Consider the following 17,821-nt stretch of genomic DNA (forward strand, 5'->3'; position numbering starts at 1 on the left):
ATTTTATAACTTTAAAAGGAAAAATAGGAAAATTACAGAAAATAAGCAATTTCTTTTACTAAAAACATTCCAGATAGACTGCCTTGTCACTTATAATGTATCCTTTTAGCAGATAATCCTAGAGTACCTGTTGTACCAGAATCCATGCCAGATACATTCACATTCAGCTTCTCATTTCACTCCTCATTAAAAACCCTTAGAGGGAAGATTATTATCCCCACATTACAAGAAAGGACATAGTATCAGAGAAATTGAACAATTTGCCCATGGTCGAATTCAAAGGAGATTGTCTAAGAAAGAGTTCTTTATACTGAAGACGTGCAATATGTAATATTTGTTCACGCCCTACTCTGTCAAAATCTTTCCTGACCATAGTAGTTATTCACTTGCCTTGAAAAAAAATTTCCCAATAATCTCCTAATCTTTTTTATTACTCTTTCTATACTTTTCCTTAGAGATTTCATCTAACTCTCTGACTCTAATGTATTTTTGGTGGATGATTCACCAAGTCAGACTTTCCTCCTCAGCTCTACATCTAATTATCTCTGAGTCAATGGCAGTATATGTAGCCTCCTTGGGACCACATCTTCATCCCTAAGTTACGGCCAGTAATATCTTACAGACCTGGCATGAGGACAAAATGAGATAATGGGCCAAATGCACATGATACCTAGTAGGTGCTTGAGAACTGATAGGTGCTTTCTTCTAGCTCTCCAATCTCTAGTTTTCTCTAAATTAGACAAATCAATTTTTGAAATTTCAACTTCTAATTTCTTTCCCTCCCTAATTAGCAACTCTTTTTAGTTTCCAAACTTCTATTAAAGCCTCCCCATTACACAAATTGAAAATCCACTTATTTTGATCATTTCCTTCTTGCTTACAGCATGCAGTAATTTCTCCCTTCCTTACTACATGCAGTCAGTTGCTAAGCCCTAAACAGTCCAGCACTTTAGGGTCACCCTCACATTGGTGCACTCCTTTCTGGCTCTCACCCTAGTTTAGGCCGTCATTACTAGCATTCCACATTTTACAGCAGCTTTGTATGATCTCTTTCCCCTTCTCTTATCCATTTTGCTTCTATCCTGCACATTATTTTACCATTAATCTTAATTAATTAAACAGCAAATTAATATTAGTGTTAGAATTCTCTTTTCCAAAACTTTTTTAGTCTTCCCTCATGTTCTAGATACAGTCCAAACAAACTCCTTTTGACAACTTGACCATTCGACATGTCCAGTCGTTCTTCTACCATTTTCCAAAGACACCCATCTCCTCCCCACACAAACTATTTGAGTTAGGATTAATTTGCAGGAAACAGAAACCTGACACTTTGCTAAAACAATGAATTTTTCAAGTAGAAAGTTTAGGGTAACTCTCCCTGAAGTCATCAAAAACTAAAATACCTTTTAGTCCATTAGTTCTCCATCCTTAATGTGTGGCTTTCTTAACAAAGTGGCTGCTGCATAATATTTGCATTTGAGGAAGAAGGAGGGGGAAGGAACAAAAGGATCTCTGCTTTTATTTGGAAAAGATGTTCCCTCTTGGGACGCCTGGGTGGCTCTGTGGATGAGCATCTGCCTTTGGCTTAGGTCGTGATCCCAGCGTCCTGGAATCAAGTCCCACATGAGGCTCCCCACAGGGAGCCTGCTTCTCCCTCTGCCTGTGTCTCTGCCTCTCTCTCTGTGTCTCTCATGAATAAATGATTCTCCCTGTCTTGTCCCTTTCCCACCTCAGGGACTTCTGTCCATAGCTCACTGGCCAGAATGATATCACGTGAACACTAAGAAATACACGGGAAGCCATGGAAACCAGTTTTAAGCTGTCTATGTTGCCTTCCCAGACAATGGCCAAGAAGAAAGATGGATTAATCTATGCGGCTACCATAACCGAATACCACGGGCTAGGTGGTTTAAACAACAGAAATGTATTTATCACAGTTATGGAGGCTGGACAGTCCAAAATCAATGTGCTGGCCTGCTGGGGGTTAAGGCTTCAACATATGAATTTGGGGGGAACACAATTCAATCTATAGCAAAAGGGATAAAAAGAAGCAACAAGCAGTTTCGGCCACACAAGCCCACTGGGCTACCTCATCCTAAGTCTCTCCTCCCTTTTGCTACTTTCCTCCCTTTACTTAAGAATCTCCTTCCCACAACCTGGATGTCAAAATTCTCCTCACGAAAATCTATCAACTGCCACAGTCAGGACTAATCTACGTGTCCCTCCTTGCAGCCCTTACTGCCATAGTTCTATACCCTAGGAAGGTCATCACGTTACATCTTGTGTGCTTTTCATGTGCAGTTCTTACTAGGGACACTGACTTAACGTCTACATGTCAGGTGCCACGCTAGACCCTTCATATGTATCATTTCTAATTTTTATGACAACACTGCAAAGTGGGATTACTTCACAGATGAGGAAATTAAGGTGCAGAGAGATTAAATAACTTGTCCAAGGGAATGGCAGAGCTGAGATTTAGACATGGTTAAATTTGATTCTGAAACCCTTCCCGCCACGCCATGCTATTTCTCCAAATGGATTTTTTGCTCCTAGAGGGCAGGGATCGTGTCTCTTCCTATATGCCACCTCTTTGTAGTCCCACACTTAGCAATGCATATTTCACATGGTTGAAATTTGTTAATTTTTTTTAACAAACAGTAGTAACAATGGCCCAAGATACTTCAAAAGCCTAATTTACCAAAAACCAGTTATGTTTATAACAAATTGCCTATGTGTTGGTAAGTGTTGAAGCTGAGTGATAAGTACATGGAATTACATTACTCTGTTCTCTTTACTTTTGCATTACATTGGAGTTTTACATAACAGGGAAAAATCAATTATGGCCCAAATATTGTACTTTATATGTTTTGGATATAAGTTCTTTATTAGGTATATGTTTCATTTTTTTCTCACTTGTGAATTGTTTTTTCATTTTCTTTTTTTTTTAATTTTTTTTATTTATTTATGATAGTCACACAGAGAGAGGAGAGAGGCTGAGACACAGGCAGAGGGAGAAGCAGGCTCCATGCACTGGAAGCCCGACGTGGGATTCGATCCCGGGTCTCCAGGATCGCGCCCTGGGCCAAAGGCAGGCGCCAAACCGCTGCGCCACCCAGGGATCCCTGTTTTTTCATTTTCTTAACATGGTATTGTGAAGAACAGAAGCTATTATTATTATTATTATTATTATTATTATTATTATTTAGAGAGGGAGAAGGAGAGGTGGTAGGGACAGAGGGAGAGAGAGAATCTTAAGCATGTGCAGCTTGATCTCACAACCCTGAGATCCTGAGCCAAAATCAAGAGTTGGAGGCTTAACTGACTGAGCCTACCAGGTGCCCCAAGGATGTTATTTTTTATGAAGTCCAATTTATCAATTTTTTCTTTATAGTTTGGGCTTTTAAAATATTTTAAAATTTCTATTTTAATCTGTCCACTGGTATTTTAGTTGTGCAACGGATTTGTTTTCAGAATATATAAAATACTTCTATAACTCAATCTTAGAGCCTTAATAACCCAATTTTTATAAGTGGAATTTTTTTTTAAAGTGCAGCAGGTAATATTTTTAACGGAAACTTAGAAGTCCTTACTGCCGCTTGGGAGCACATTACTGTTGGAGGATTAAGGTGAAATGATCTCTGCTGTCAAGATTTCTTGCAGATTCTCCCAAGGACAGACTTGTCCAGTGCATTTTTAAAGAGAAAAGGTAAATGTCTGCTATTCAACTTTGTTTAAAATAATTGGATAACATGCACCTAGAGTACTAAAGAGCTCCCAGAATACTAAGAACTAAGCATTGTTTGGCGGGGGGGGGGGGGGGGGGGGGGTGGAGGGGGATGTTTGAGTTTTGCTTGAGGGAGGGAAGTTTGTTGATTTTTTTTTTTAAATAGAATAAAAGCTCACCGGTTCTATTTCAGAGCTCACAATTGATTACTAGCACCAAGAAAGAGAATCATTTGCCCATTATGTCCAAAAACATCCAAAGAAATGCCGGTCTGAATTGTCCTCAATTTTTCCCTTCTCTGAAACTACTCCCTTTGTCATACAAAATATATGCCTGGAAATTTACGTAATATTTTAAGAATGTTGTTTCTTCCCTGATACTTGCATAATTTTATTAATGGATTAAAATATGTGGTCCATTACAAAATTATGTGACTCATGGATTAGGGTCTTATTTAATAGTCTAAGATGGAACCTTTTTTCACCCTTTTTGTATCCAAAAAAACCCATTTTATTTACTTATTTATTTAAAGATTTTATTTATTTATTTGACAGAGAGAGAGCACAAACAAGGGAAGTAGAAGGTAGAGAGAGGGAGAAGCAGGCTCCCTGCTCCATGAGACTCGATCCCAGGACCCGGGGTTCATGACCTGAGCCAAAGGCAGACACTTAACCAACTGAGCTACCCAGAATCCCCAGAAAACCATTTTAAAGTATATTTTCACTCACACAAAACTTTGGGTTCATAATAGACCTTTCAACCCAAAGCCATTTGTATTGTGAGTTGAATGACAAGAAGCTCCACCTTTCTCAAAAGAGAATAAAGAATTTAGAGCCTGCTTCTTGGTCTGTCCATGGTTCATCATACTCAGTAGAAGCTAAAGCAGTTGCAGAGTTGTGGGGCTTCCTTTGGAATTGGCCCAACATTTCAACACTTCTTGTGTTAGTTTCCTGTGGCTACTGCAGCAAATTGCCAAGAAGTAGGAGGCTTAAAACAACAAAAATGTATCTTCTCACAGTTCTGGAGGCAAGAAGTCTAAAATTAGTTTCACTGGACTAAAATCAAGGTGTAGACAGGACTACACTTCCTCTGGAGACTCTAGGGAAGAATCCATTCCTTTCTTCTTTGAGCTTCTCTTCCCACATTCTTTGGATTGTGGTTTTAACTCCAGAACAACTTAAATAGAACGATATGTGTGGTCATAAAAGTCCCACACTCTGCCCATTTCCTTTCTTCTTTCTTCTTTCTTCTTTCTTCTTCTTCTTCTTCTTCTTCTTCTTCTCCTTCTCCTTCTCCTTCTCCTTCTCCTTCTTCTCCTTCTCCTTCTTCTCTTTTCTTCTTTCTTCTTCTTCTTCTTCTTCTTCTTCTTCTTCTTCTTCTTCTTCTTCTTCTTCTTCTTCTTTCTTCCTTTTCTTCTTCTTCTTCTTTCTTTTGCAACAGCCTGGGAGAATAGTAATTTACACATTACTGGTCCATTGAATATTCAAGTCAAAGCAACAAATACTTATTGGCCACCTATAGTTATCTCTTCCCTTTTTTTTACAATATGACAGGACGTAAATCTTTAGATAACAATAGAAATGTAACAAGGCTCAAATTGCAAAAGAGCATTATAAGAACCTAAGCTCAACTTTTGCCTAAAGAATTATTAATTCCATACATATTTGTGATACGTTTGCCTACTGTATACTAGGCATTATGCCAGTGATTTAAAAAAGCAGTGATGAAAAGGACATGATGCCTCCTTCAAGGAGCTCACTTTGGGAACAATGAGACATGTGGAAGCAAATGCAGTCATTCTAATTCAACAGGGTAAGAGCTGTTGAGGTGACTAAATAGTTTCTTTTCCTGAGAAGAAGTGACATTTAAGGTGAGCCTTGAAGGACAGGGATAAGCTCGCAAGGGTTAGAGAAGGTGTTCCAGGCAGAGGCAACAGCCAAGTCCAAATCACCAAAGTAGAAGTATGGGTGATGCTCACTGGAGAGGTCAAATGACTGGAATGGTAGGGCTGGGTTTTTTTGAGGGCCTTTACATCATGGTTTAGAGCCTAGATTTTATCTTAGAGGCATCAAGAACCCACTAGAGGTGGATGTGATCTTGTAAGGTTTTCTTCATCAGTGTAACCTTCTTTTTCTGTTGCCTCTGCTCCAGGGTCCCTTGCAAAGCCAAAGGTGCTGCCAAGCACCTCAGACTCTCTGTGACAAAACCAGACTGAAGACAGAAAAGCTGTTTGCAAAGCCCTAAGGAATTGTTTAGCTTGCCATGTTTTAGGATAAATCTTTTACTCCTTTCTTGGGACTTTGGAGATACCGATACGGCCTGGAACGACAGGGGCCTGGGAGCCTGGTTCTCAAATACAGATTGAGAGAGTTTGGTTTCCATCTCAGTCACTGTGTGGAACGAGATATCTGTTTTCTTGCTGTTTCTCCAAGCTGGCTTCAGATCAAACGTCATTATCATGATTTTTACCTGTGTTGCCTCCACTCCTTCATCCTAGTTGTAGGAGAAATAGCTTGAACTTAGGGCAGGATTGAAAAGTATGTGCTGGCTGGCCTTCTGTGACTAGTGTTGGTTTCTCAGGAAGAAGGTGGCCAGAGGAAGACCTGTGGGAGAAAGGAAGGCTGCTGCTGAAGCCCCAGCTGGTACCCAGGAACCTGATGAAAGCAGAGGCCCTGAGGCCAGGCAGTGAGAGCAGATGCTCTTAAGGAAGGATGGTCAGCCCACTTGGCCTTTGCTCTCCTTCCTTTATGGACTCCAACTTCTAGAATCAGCTCTAAGTACTCTGGCACTTAAGAGGTATAAAAAGCTGTAACGTGTTTTAAACAGATGAAGATCTTTTTTCTTTGTTAATATTCCCCTTCAACATTTTAAAAACATTTAAGACAAAACAAAGGATAGCAAAGAATTAAAGAGATTTCTGTATGGCCAGAGAATTCTGAGGTCAACTCCATAGAATCAGAAATACTTTATGTAGTATCTTTATGGCCAAAGGGACAGAGTGTTAACCATATTAGTGGAGGTGTTTGACAAAATCATGGATTAAAAAAAAAAAAAACTAATTTTCACCCCCATCTGAATTGGAGAGAAAAGGAATCCAATTTCAGGGTTTCGGAGCCTTCCCACACCACTCCGAGGTCTCACAGGATCCAGAAACTTTATGTGACCCCCAGGACACGGGGGGTGAACCTCTTCTATGCATCACGGTCACTGTAGACCCCCTGACCCATGGCTCTTGGCTTCTGTTCTGTGCCTGACAAGAGGCCTATGCCTCTTCTCTCTTTAGTCTACCTTCAAACTGAAATCTGCCCACTGCCAGGAAAAAGATGATTGCTATGAGCAGAAAGCTGGCTGGCTCACTCTATTAACCATATGAGCCACTTTTCCAATGGCTTTGAAGTTCTCATCATTACTGAGGAAGCAATCAATAGACAATAATTTTCCCTTTCCCTCATTCAGAGCAGGGAAAAGAAAAGAAGATTAAATTCTTGTCCCTGTTCATGAAAATAGCTAAATAGCTACATCAGCTCTGTCTTTTTCTGTCTAATAGAGACAGGAAGGACTTGAAGAGTTTGTACAGTCCAACAGGTCGCCTTAACACCTCTCTGTGCCTCTCATAATACCCTCTTCATTTGGCATCCTTTCCTCACCTTTATCGTCACATTGAATTTATTACCTAATTAAGTTTATAATTCAGTCAGCATGTTTATTGGGTTTCTTTTATGTGGGTAGCCCTGTGCTGAGTGCTCTATTTTCTTCTCAATTTCTGCTTGAGAAATGCCAGCAAAGACTTTCATTCAGATGCATGTAGAAGAGCCTTTCTGCCTAGAATATCCCAACTGCTACTTTCACAAATGTTATATTTAATGAAGAGCCCACACGGGATCATTTAGACCTGAAACTAATGGCTTGGGAATCTAAACTATCTTTTTTTTTTCTTCTTTCCTGAGTAAATTCATTGATCAAATACTTGCGAAATATCCACTTAGTGCCACGCTGATACATTTTGAAGAAAATGTCATCGTCAGCTTTATCCATAATCCATTCTGCTCTTTAAAACAAAGATTTAAAATTAATAAACAACTAAAGGATTTAAAAACACACACTTGTTTTATTTAAGTATTTAATTTCTTTTAACAATCAGAGAAACTGCAGTCTTAGTGAATAAGATGTAACATGTATATGTTACCTTTAGTCCATGGCTCTGTTGAGAAACTATACAGGCATGCTTTATTTTACTGTGCTTCGCTTTATTGCACTTAGTAAATACTTTGTTTTTTACACATTCAAGGTTTGTGGCAACCCTACGTCTAGCAAGTCTACTGGCACCATTTTCTCAACACATTTGCTCCCTTCATGTCTCTGAATCAGATTTTGGTAATTCTCACAATATTTCAAACTTTTTCCTTATTATTATATTTGTTATGGTGATCTGTCATCTTTGATGTTACTATTATAATTGTTTTGGAGATGTCAAACCACACTCACATAAGACAGTGAACTCAATAAATGTACGTGTCCTGACTGCTCAACCAACTGGCTGTTCTCTGATCTCTCTCCTTCTCCTTAGGTCCCCCTGCTCCCTGACACACACCTATATTGAAATTAGGCCAATTAACAACCACAATGGCCTCTAAGTGCTCAAGTGAAAGGAAGAGTTGCACATCTCTCACTTTAAATCAAAAGCTAAAGGGGCACTGTGTGGCTCAGTCAGTTAAACAACTGACTCTGATTTCAGCTCAGGTCATGACCTCAGGGTCGTGAGCTCAAGCCCCACATCAGGCTCCACACTGGGCATGGAGCCCGCTTAAAATTCTCTCTCTCTCTCCAAAGGAAGGAAAGAAAGAGAGAAATAAAACAAAAGCTAGAAATGCTTAAGCTTAGTGAAGAAGACATGTTGAAAGCTGAGATAGGCTGAAAGCTAGGTTTCCTGTGCCTATTAGCCAAGTTGTGAATGCAAAGAAAAAGTTCTTGAAGGAAACTAAAAGTACAACTGCAGTGAACACCTGAATGATACGAAAGCAAAATAGACTTATTAATGATACAGAGAAAGTTTTAGTAGTCTGGATAGAAGATCAAACCAGCCACATCATTCCCTTAAGCTAAAGCCTAATCTAGAGCAAGACCCTAACACTCTTCAATTTTATGAAGGCTAAGAGAAGTGAGGAAGCTGAATAGAAATATGAAGCTTAAAAAAAAAAAGAAATATGATGCTCACAGAAGTTACTTCACAAGGTTTTAGGAAAGAAGCCATCTCTAGCACATACAAGGGCAAAGTGAAGCAGCAAGAGCTGATGTAGAAATTGCACAAATTGGGCAGCCCGGGTGGCTCAGTGGTTAAGCACCTGCCTTCAGCCCAGGGCATGATCCTGGAGACCCTGGATCGAGTCCCACGTCGGGCTCCCTGTATGGAGCCTGCTTCTCCCTCTGCCTGTGTCTCTGCCTCTCTCTGTCATTCATGAATAAATAAATAAATAAATTTAAAAAAAAAAGAAATTGCACAAATTATCTGAAAGATCCAGCTAAGATAATTAATCAAGGTGGCTACACCAAACAACAGATTTTCCATTTAGACCAAACAGCCTTCCAGAGGAAGAAGATGCCATCTGGGACTTCCATAGCTAGTTACTGGAAGTCAGTGCCTGGCTTCAAAGCTTTGAAGGACAGGCTGACTCTCCTGTTTGGGGCTAATGCAACCGGTGACTTTAAGTTGAAGCCAATGCTCATTGACCACCTTGAGTATCTGAGGGTCTTTAAGATTTACACCAAATCTACTCTGGATCAACAAAGCCTGGATGACAGCACATCTGTTTACACCATGGCTTACCAAATATTTTAAGCCCATTGTTGAGACCTACTGCTCAGAAGATCCCTTTCACTGCTCATTAGCAATGCACTTGGTCTCCCAAGAGCTCTGATGGAGATGTACGGTAAGATTAATGTTGTCTTCACGCCTGCTAACACCACACTCATTCTGCAGCCCATGGTTCAAGGAAATACATTTCATAAGGCTATAGCTGCCATGGATAGTGATTCCTCTGATGGATCGGGGCAAAATAAATGGAAAGCCTTCTGGAAAGGGTTCACCATTCTAGATGCCATTAAGAGCATTGGTGATTTGTGGGAAGAGGTCAAAATGCCAACGTTCACAGGAGTTTGGAAGAAGATTTCAACTCTCATAGATGACTTTGAGGGGTTCAAGTTTTCATGGAAGAAATTACTGCAGATGTGGTGGAAACAGCAAAAGAACTAGAACTGGAGCTGAGGATGTGATCGAGTTGTTGCAATCTCACAATAAAGTTTGTGAAGAGAGTAAAATGCTATCAAATAGTGTCACATACTATAGAGAAATTTTTCATGAAAGGAAGAGTCAATTGATGTGATAAACTTCATTTTTGTCTTATTTTAAGAAAGTGCCACAGCCACCCCAACCTTCAGCAACTACCACTCTGATCAGCGGCCATCAACATCAAGGCAAGACCTTCCACCAGCAGAAAGATAATGACTCCCTGAGAGCTCAGGTGATGGTTAGCTTTTTTTTTTTTTTTTTAAAAAAAAACATTTTTTAAAAAGATTTTATTTATTTATTCATGAGACACACAGAGAGAGAAAGACACAGAGACACAGACAGAGGGAGAAGCAGGCTCCATGCAGGGAGCCCGACGTGGGACTCGATCCGGGTCTCCAGGATCATGCCCTGGGCCAAAGGAAAGTGCTAAACTGCTGAGCTACCCTGGGATCCCCATAAATGTTTTTTAAATGGGGAACTCTTAAGTGGGAGAAAATGAGCTGTGTTTTTATGTAAAAGAGGGTAAAGTTAGAAAATATTCACAGATAAATGGCTGGAAAATCTATTCTAATTTATTATGTTTTTCTCATTTAGAAATCATACTGGGCTCAACATGCTTGACATTAGGAATATAAGGGTGAGCAACTTCTAAGGAGTTTACAATGTAGTCACTTTACCATAATCTCATTAATAATTTCATACTTCAGTATCATTAGGTGCTTTAACTTCAAAGTCTGGAAGTTTTAAGTAGAGGTGATGTAATAAAATTCCAGGGTATTCATTTACTCACCCAGCCACTGACATTTAAACAAATTCAAGTCTCTCACCCTGAACATGACAACACCTTCCCTTCACTCTCCTCCACTCCCCTCTCCAGTTACCACCTTTTCCCCCCAACTCTTTCACAGTTTAAGTTCTCAAGAGCTTGAGGTACTATTTCTCCTCCTCATCTACTTTCTTCTTCTTCACTTTCTTCTTCTTCTTCTTCTTCTTCTTCTTTCTTCTTTCTTCTTTCTTCTTTCTTTTCTTTTTTTCATCTACTCACATCTAATCTTTCATCTGCATTTACCGAAACAGCATGAATGCTCCATGGACCCTTTCCAGTCCTCATTGTATCCACTTTGTACCTTCTTGAAAATTTTTTTCTCTTATTTCAATACCATCCTGGTTTCTCCCCTACCTCCAAGGTCTCCTTTTTTGTAGATTCCTGCATAACGATGTTACATGAAAAACTTCTCAAAGCTCAAGGCCTAGGCCACCTTCTCTTCTCATTTTCTAATCTCTGCTGAGGCAGTCTTATCCAGTTACATGTTAACAATTCCCATATTTACATTTTTTTCCCCAGACCTCTCCTCTGAGCTCTAGACCTGTGACTCCAATATACACCCTTGAAGATCTTAAAGTTCTTCAAACACATGTCTGGAATGGAACTTGTGAGCTCCGTCCCTCTATGCCAGTATTTGATATCTCAGCAAGTGGCCCTGTCAGCCACTCAGCTGCATAATCCCGAGACCTAGGGATTGTTCTTGAAACTCTTCCCCTGAGCTCCGCCTTCCATAGTATTCAGTACATTGTCAATTTCTTCTAAATAGCTCTCAGATGCACTCACATCTCTACATCTGGGTTACCATCCTAATCCATTTTAGCATCTTCCTGCCTGGATTACTGCAGTAGAGACCTAACTGGTCTCTCACATCCCTCTCTTCTAGCTCAATCTATCCTCCTTATTGCAACCAGAAAAATTTCTTAAAACTGCAAGTCTGATCAAGCTGTTTGGGCATTTAAAACCCTTCAGTCAGCAATGTTTGGAGCAGAAAGATCAGAACCTACCTCCCCAGCCCCATCTCACAGCAGGCTCCCCCTCTACTCCTGGCCTACAAACTTGTCTTCCGTTGCTCCAGTGTGCCACATCGCTTTTAGCCACAGAATCTGACAGTTGTTCACCTTGTTTGAAACTCTTGCCCTCTGTCCTCTCTAGGTTGCCTAGGTAATTCCTACTTACCTACCACAGAAGCCTTCCCTGACTCTTGAGACGGAATTAAACCCCCTCTTCTATACTCACAGCACCTAGTTTCTTTCTTTTTTTTTAAAGTAATGGAATGGTTTCTTGTTTTTGTTTTTGTTTTTAGATTTTGTTTATTTATTCATGAGAGACAGACAGAAAGAGAGGCAGAGACACAGGCAGAGGGAGAAGCAGGCTCCACGCAGGGAGCCCGACGTGGGACTCGATCCCGGGTCTCCAGGATCAGGCCCTGGGCTGAAGGCGGCGCTAAACCGCTGAGCCACCCGGGCTGCCCAGCCCAGTTTCTCTTCATAGATATTCTCATTTATATTTATACACATTTTTGTATAATGATTTGATCAGTCTCTGTCTTGCCACTCATCTATTAGTTTCACGAAGGCAGAACCTATTATTCTTACCATTTTATCCTCAAAGCCTGCTGTAGTGCCTGGCACATACTAGGCACTCAATAAAAGTTTGTTGCATGGGGGAGCCTGGGTGGCTCAGTCGGTTAAGCATCTGACTCTTGAATTCAGCTCAGGTTATGAGCTCAGGGTCTTGAGATCAAGCCAGGCATTAGGCTTTGCACTCAGCTCAGTGGGAAGTCAGCTTGAGATTCTCTCTCCCTCTCCCTCCGCCCCTCTCCCTACTCATGTTTTTTTTTTTTTTCTCTCTCTCATAAATAAATAAATAAATAAATAAATAAATAAATAAATATTTTTTTTAAAGGTTTGCAGCATGAACGAAGAAAGGAATAAACAAACGTAGTGACTTGCCCAGGGTCAACAAGGCAAGACAGACCATAGCCAAGTATTCTAGTCCAAGTATTTCTAGTCCAGCTTACTAGCCTTCTCACAAAGACCTTGTCCTGGATTGTTTTGAGTGATTGCAACCAAAGCAACTTCACAACTCAGGTCCAATTTCTCAACTCCACCATTTTCTATGGATGACATTTATGCAGCAAGGAGATGTGATAGTCTAGCAACTTTTCTTTTTTTCCAAGAACAACATGTTACCTTTTTGCTCTATTTTGAAGGTTTTTTTAAAAAATGATAAACCATGCCTCTATTTAAAACTTGTAAAGCTTTTTGAGATTCCCAGAAGAAATATAAGGTGTAGGTCACAAAGAACAATTTCATCTCTTGCAATAGAATTTCCTGTTCAAAAAATGATGTTAATATGAAAAGCTGATATCTCTAAAAGAACATTCTGTTAGGTGGGTAATCATCATCGTATTGCCAGCTGCTGTATATACCGTTCTCTTAAGAGTGAGAACGTAAAAAGCCACTTTGCTGTGTAGAAGTGCCTGTGTGTTTCATAAAATCCACATAAAATGTTCAGTGGTTAAAGGAGCAGCTGCTATATTTACAAGACCAATAAGTAAACTGTCACCCTTGAAGAAGCTTGAAGATGTGATTCTCAAGGGTCTTTGGTGCCATGGCTGAAAATGGAATCATTATTTTTCAACTTGCCTTGCTCACGTCATTGACTCCCACCTGCAGCCGGTCCAGTGGTTATAAGTAGCCATGAATTGCCTTAGAGGTTGTAAACAGGGTGGCTAACCAGGGCCAGCCAAAGCCCACCACCTGGTAAGTGTTATTAGTCCTTTCTGTGTGTTTCATTTCCATTTCATACGTTGGGGAGGGGAGACCATCTATGCCAGTGTGGTGTGTGTCTGTCTCAGACGTGTGTGTCCATACAATTCTCACTTTGGGGTATATTTTTTCTTTTTCTTTCTCCTCCTCCTCCCTCTTCTTCACTTCTGGAGACTGCTGTCTTAACACTTATGTAGTTTAAGGTTTTTGTTTTTGTTTTTTAAGAATTGCACTTTCTTCAAAGACAACAAAGTGCATGTTTTTCAAAGATGAGAAGGCATACTCAGACTTTCTAGGTTGTATTTATGATTGCTTTGTTTATCACTGCATAATGCTCTCATCATCATAAACTCCTCTGAGGTCATCAACTGGATTTGGGGATCTTCAGTTGCAAATGAATGTGGAAAAAAGACGGCTGTGAAATTCAGATGAAATAATATACTATTTCTTCCTCCTGTCTCTTTTAAAAAATACTTCCTCTTTCTCTTTTCCACATCTGCCCTCCCTTCTTTTACCTTCTTCCTTCCCCTCCTTCTTTTTCTTTTCTCCCTTTCTTCTCTCTCTGACCATTGACACTGCTCCGATCCTTCTTTCCACTCAGCTTCATTCCACCATGCCCAAAGCATCCCTGCTGCTGTGTGTTGCCCTGGTGCTACTTGGGCTCGTGCATGGAGCCACACTGAGAAACAAGGAGAAATGGAAGTCACTGAACAACCCCAGAAACAGAGATCTGGTAAGAGCACACACTGGGACATGCTGAGCTGCAGGGTGAAATTGGCACCTCTGGATTTACGCACACTGCACTCTGCTACAGTGAGGCCACCAAGTGCCAAGGAGATTCCTTGATAGGACTGGGCAAAGGCTTTGCTAGCCTAGTGGCTGATATCCTGTTGTTCTTCTGGCCAATTTACATCTGTTTCTGTGAGGAGAAACAGACTTATATTTAGAGATGGTTTTATACACATGCAACACATTACATTTGTAAGTGATCTTACATACACATTGACTTCATAGCCTGGGTTCCTCATAGATATACAAAATCAAGAGCTTTAGCAAGGAATTGATTTTTCCACAGTTCAGATTGAACTGATAATAAAATAGATTCTCATATGACCAACACATGCAAAGCTCAATTGCAAAAACTGAAAGTTGACTTGCATTCTTATCAATTCACCAGGCATTATTTTTATTTCTTTTTTTTTTTTAAGATTTAGTTTTAAATAATGTCTATACCCAACGTGGGGCTCAAACCCACAGCCCCAAGCCCAAGAGTTGTACCTTCCATTGACTGAGCCAGCCAGGCGCCCCCCGGCATTATTTTCAATATAAAGTTATCTGGGAAATAGAATTCAAAACATCAGCAAAAATTCTTTTAAAAGTATGCCAAATAAATAAACATGCTGATATTATTTCACAATACAGTTTCCATAAAGAAAATGGTGTGAAATATAACAAGATAGGGTTAAAACAACCAAGCTTCTATGTATTCATTTCCTAAAGGAAAGCTGGAAATGGCATGTCTAAAAGATCCAGTGCAGAAGACAATGCCTGGGATCTCACTGGCAGGCAGACAGGGGGCAGGAGCTCTCATCACTGCGCAGTTCAATCTAATCTCTGACCTACTGGTTCAGAGGTGGTTTACAACAAACCTTCTGACTATGATGCTGTTAAATAATCATTCTCTCTTAATCTCCACCAAAAAGGTTGAATTATCTGGTTCAGGGTTGAAATGTTGGAAAGAAGGCAGGGTAAGGGACAGTGGAAGGGAAGGAGGAGAAGTAGTCAAAACGTGTACTTCTATTTCTGGGTTTTCCACCTCCTGTCTCCTAGATTAGCCCCCAAGTCAATTCACAGAGGAAAGGAGAGGGGGGGGGAAATATCTGTCTCTATGTATTTTTGATGTTTAATTCACACATGGCATTTAACATTTTCTCTCTTCAGTTTTTCAGAACCCTTCAGGCGTATTTTAAGGGACGAGGTCTCGATCTCGGGAGGTTTCCAAACACTTTCTCCATGAACGAGAATCCTAGAGCTCTCACTTTCCAATCAGAACTTCTTGCCTCTGCATTTGCAGATTATGAAGAGGAGAAAAACTCCTTTCCCAAATACCTCAAAGGCTGAATGTTTCCTCTGAACACAGGTAAGTTATCCTTTTATTCCCAGGATCTACCCAATTATACAACTCAAGCATAAAGAGATTTTGAAAGTATTTATTTGAAAAATGATTTTATTTCCTCATAGAAACATGTACTCAGTTCTGATGATACTCATCACTGTTAGTATTTGGATTTGGTTCATGTGTTTCATGGCCTGGTTTCATTTTATTTTTTTTAAGATTTTATTTATTTGAGAGAGGGCACAAGAGTGAGAGACTGAGAGAGCACAAGAGGGGAGCGGCAGACAGAGAAGGAGAAGCAGACTCCCCACTGAGCAGGGAGCCTGATGCGGTCTCCATCCCAGGACCCTGAGATCTTGACCTGAGTCAAAGACAGATGCCCAATCGGCTGAGCCACCCAGGTGCCCCCATAGTCTGGTTTTAAAAAGAAATGACAGTGGGGCACCTGGGTGGCTCAGTCTGGTAAGTGTCTGACTCTAGATCTCAGCTCAGGTCTTGATCTCAGGATCATGAGTTTAAGCTCCCCTTGGGATTTAAACCGAAAAGAAAAAGAAAAAGAAAAAGAAAAGAAATGAAAGTTAATGAATTTTTAAGCATAGTTTTCTAGCAAGAGAGATATTAAAAGGATTAACACTTTTTCTTTAAAGTAATCTCTATGCTTAATATGGGGCTTGAACTCACAACCCCAAGATTAAGAGTCGCCTGCTCTACTGATTGAGCCAGCCAGGCACCTCTAGAATTATCACTCTTAATAATTAGTAAATATAGTGGAATATCACATGCTTTTACCTATCTTTTTTTCATACCAGGTCATATAGCTAATTTATGCAGAAAATAATATATAAAGATATATATCAAATTGTGCAGTTGGATTTAATAGAAAAGTTCAAAAAAAAAAAAGAAAAGTTCAAAAAATGGTCTTCTTGGAAAAAAGTTATATTTGAGCTTGAGCTTTCTCACCTAGAGAAAAAAAAGTAAAGTATTAGTAAAGATGGCATTTTCCTCACAGAAAAAAAACACAAAAATTTATTTACATTTAAGATTTAAGCTTTATCATTCTTTTTTTAAGCTTTATTATTCTTATTACCTTAGCATACCTATCAAATAAATATTTACCATTAAAAAATTAAATGTGTGGTACATTCCCAAAAAAATACATTGTGATTCTAGTCTATTAGTTTTTTTGTTTGGCTGAATAGGGAAGGAAACTGAATCATAATTAAACCTTAAACCTACTCCCATTTAACACAAGCTTGGGATGAAATTGTGAGGAAGCATACTATTGTTGCACTTTATTCTGCATGTGAAAGAGTTTTGAGTACTAGTTCCTTCAAATGTGGTAGCAGAAGATGAGATTTACCATGTGGCATATGCACCTGACAACTCCTACAATGAGAAAATAAACTAGAATAAAAATAAAGATGTTAATGAAGGGTTCTCTTGACTCTTAGTCACACTTAGGCCCTAGGCTATTAGACACTAAAACAGAACAACTGCTAATACCACAGTATGAGATAGAATTGCATGCAGGTTGGTTGTAAGCCTTAGTTTCTTTGTTTATAAATTGCAGATACTGATTTGTAACTCACAGAAACTATCGGAGAAAATATCAAATAACATCACATGGGCATGGAGTGAGGTGATGTTTAAGGGCAGGAAACAGAGAAAGCGCTCAGTAGTATCATAAAACACATTGTTCAACGTGGTGAGAGAAACTAAGCTTCTATTTGGAGAATAGTTCATAATTATACATGCTCCATTCTAACATCTCTATTTAGAAAAGAAAACCTGGGGTATCTGAGTGGCACAGTTGGTTGAGCAGCTGACTCTTGGTTTCAGCTCAGGTCATGATCACAGGGTCTTGGGATCAATCCCCACCTCAGGCTCCAGGCATAGGGGAGAAGCTGCTTAAGACCCCTTCTTCCTCTGCCCCCTGCCCCGCGTGCTCCCTCTCAAATAAATCTTAAAAAGTCTTTGTTGAAATATGATCTTTGGGTCATTGTGTTGCTTGTATAGTCTTCACTTTCTATTTTGTGATATCATTTTCTTGTTCTTTCAGGTGAGAAGCTTCTCATTAGAAAAATTCAATCGTGGTCAT

At 39.8% G+C, this 17,821-nt stretch overlaps 1 protein-coding gene across 2 annotated transcripts; it reads left to right on the forward strand.

Moving 5' to 3' along the window:
• The first annotated feature begins 10,358 nt into the window (after window positions 1–10,358).
• On the forward strand, window positions 10,359–16,081 carry C36H2orf66 (chromosome 36 C2orf66 homolog). Of its 2 annotated transcripts, XM_077885224.1 has the most exons (3): window positions 10,359–13,601; window positions 14,209–14,340; window positions 15,549–16,081. In XM_077885224.1, the coding sequence occupies exons 2-3, from the start codon at window positions 14,221–14,223 to the stop codon at window positions 15,726–15,728; spliced, it is 300 nt and encodes a 99-aa protein (XP_077741350.1). In that variant the 5' UTR covers window positions 10,359–13,601; window positions 14,209–14,220; the 3' UTR covers window positions 15,729–16,081. The 2 variants fall into 2 exon arrangements, with proteins under 2 accessions (XP_077741350.1, XP_077741349.1); XM_077885223.1 differs by having other exon boundaries at window positions 10,359–14,340; window positions 15,549–16,080.
• The last annotated feature ends 1,740 nt before the right edge of the window (window positions 16,082–17,821 follow it).

This window comes from Canis aureus, chromosome 36, assembly GCF_053574225.1.
Source record: "Canis aureus isolate CA01 chromosome 36, VMU_Caureus_v.1.0, whole genome shotgun sequence".
Classification (NCBI taxonomy): Eukaryota; Metazoa; Chordata; class Mammalia; order Carnivora; family Canidae; genus Canis; species Canis aureus.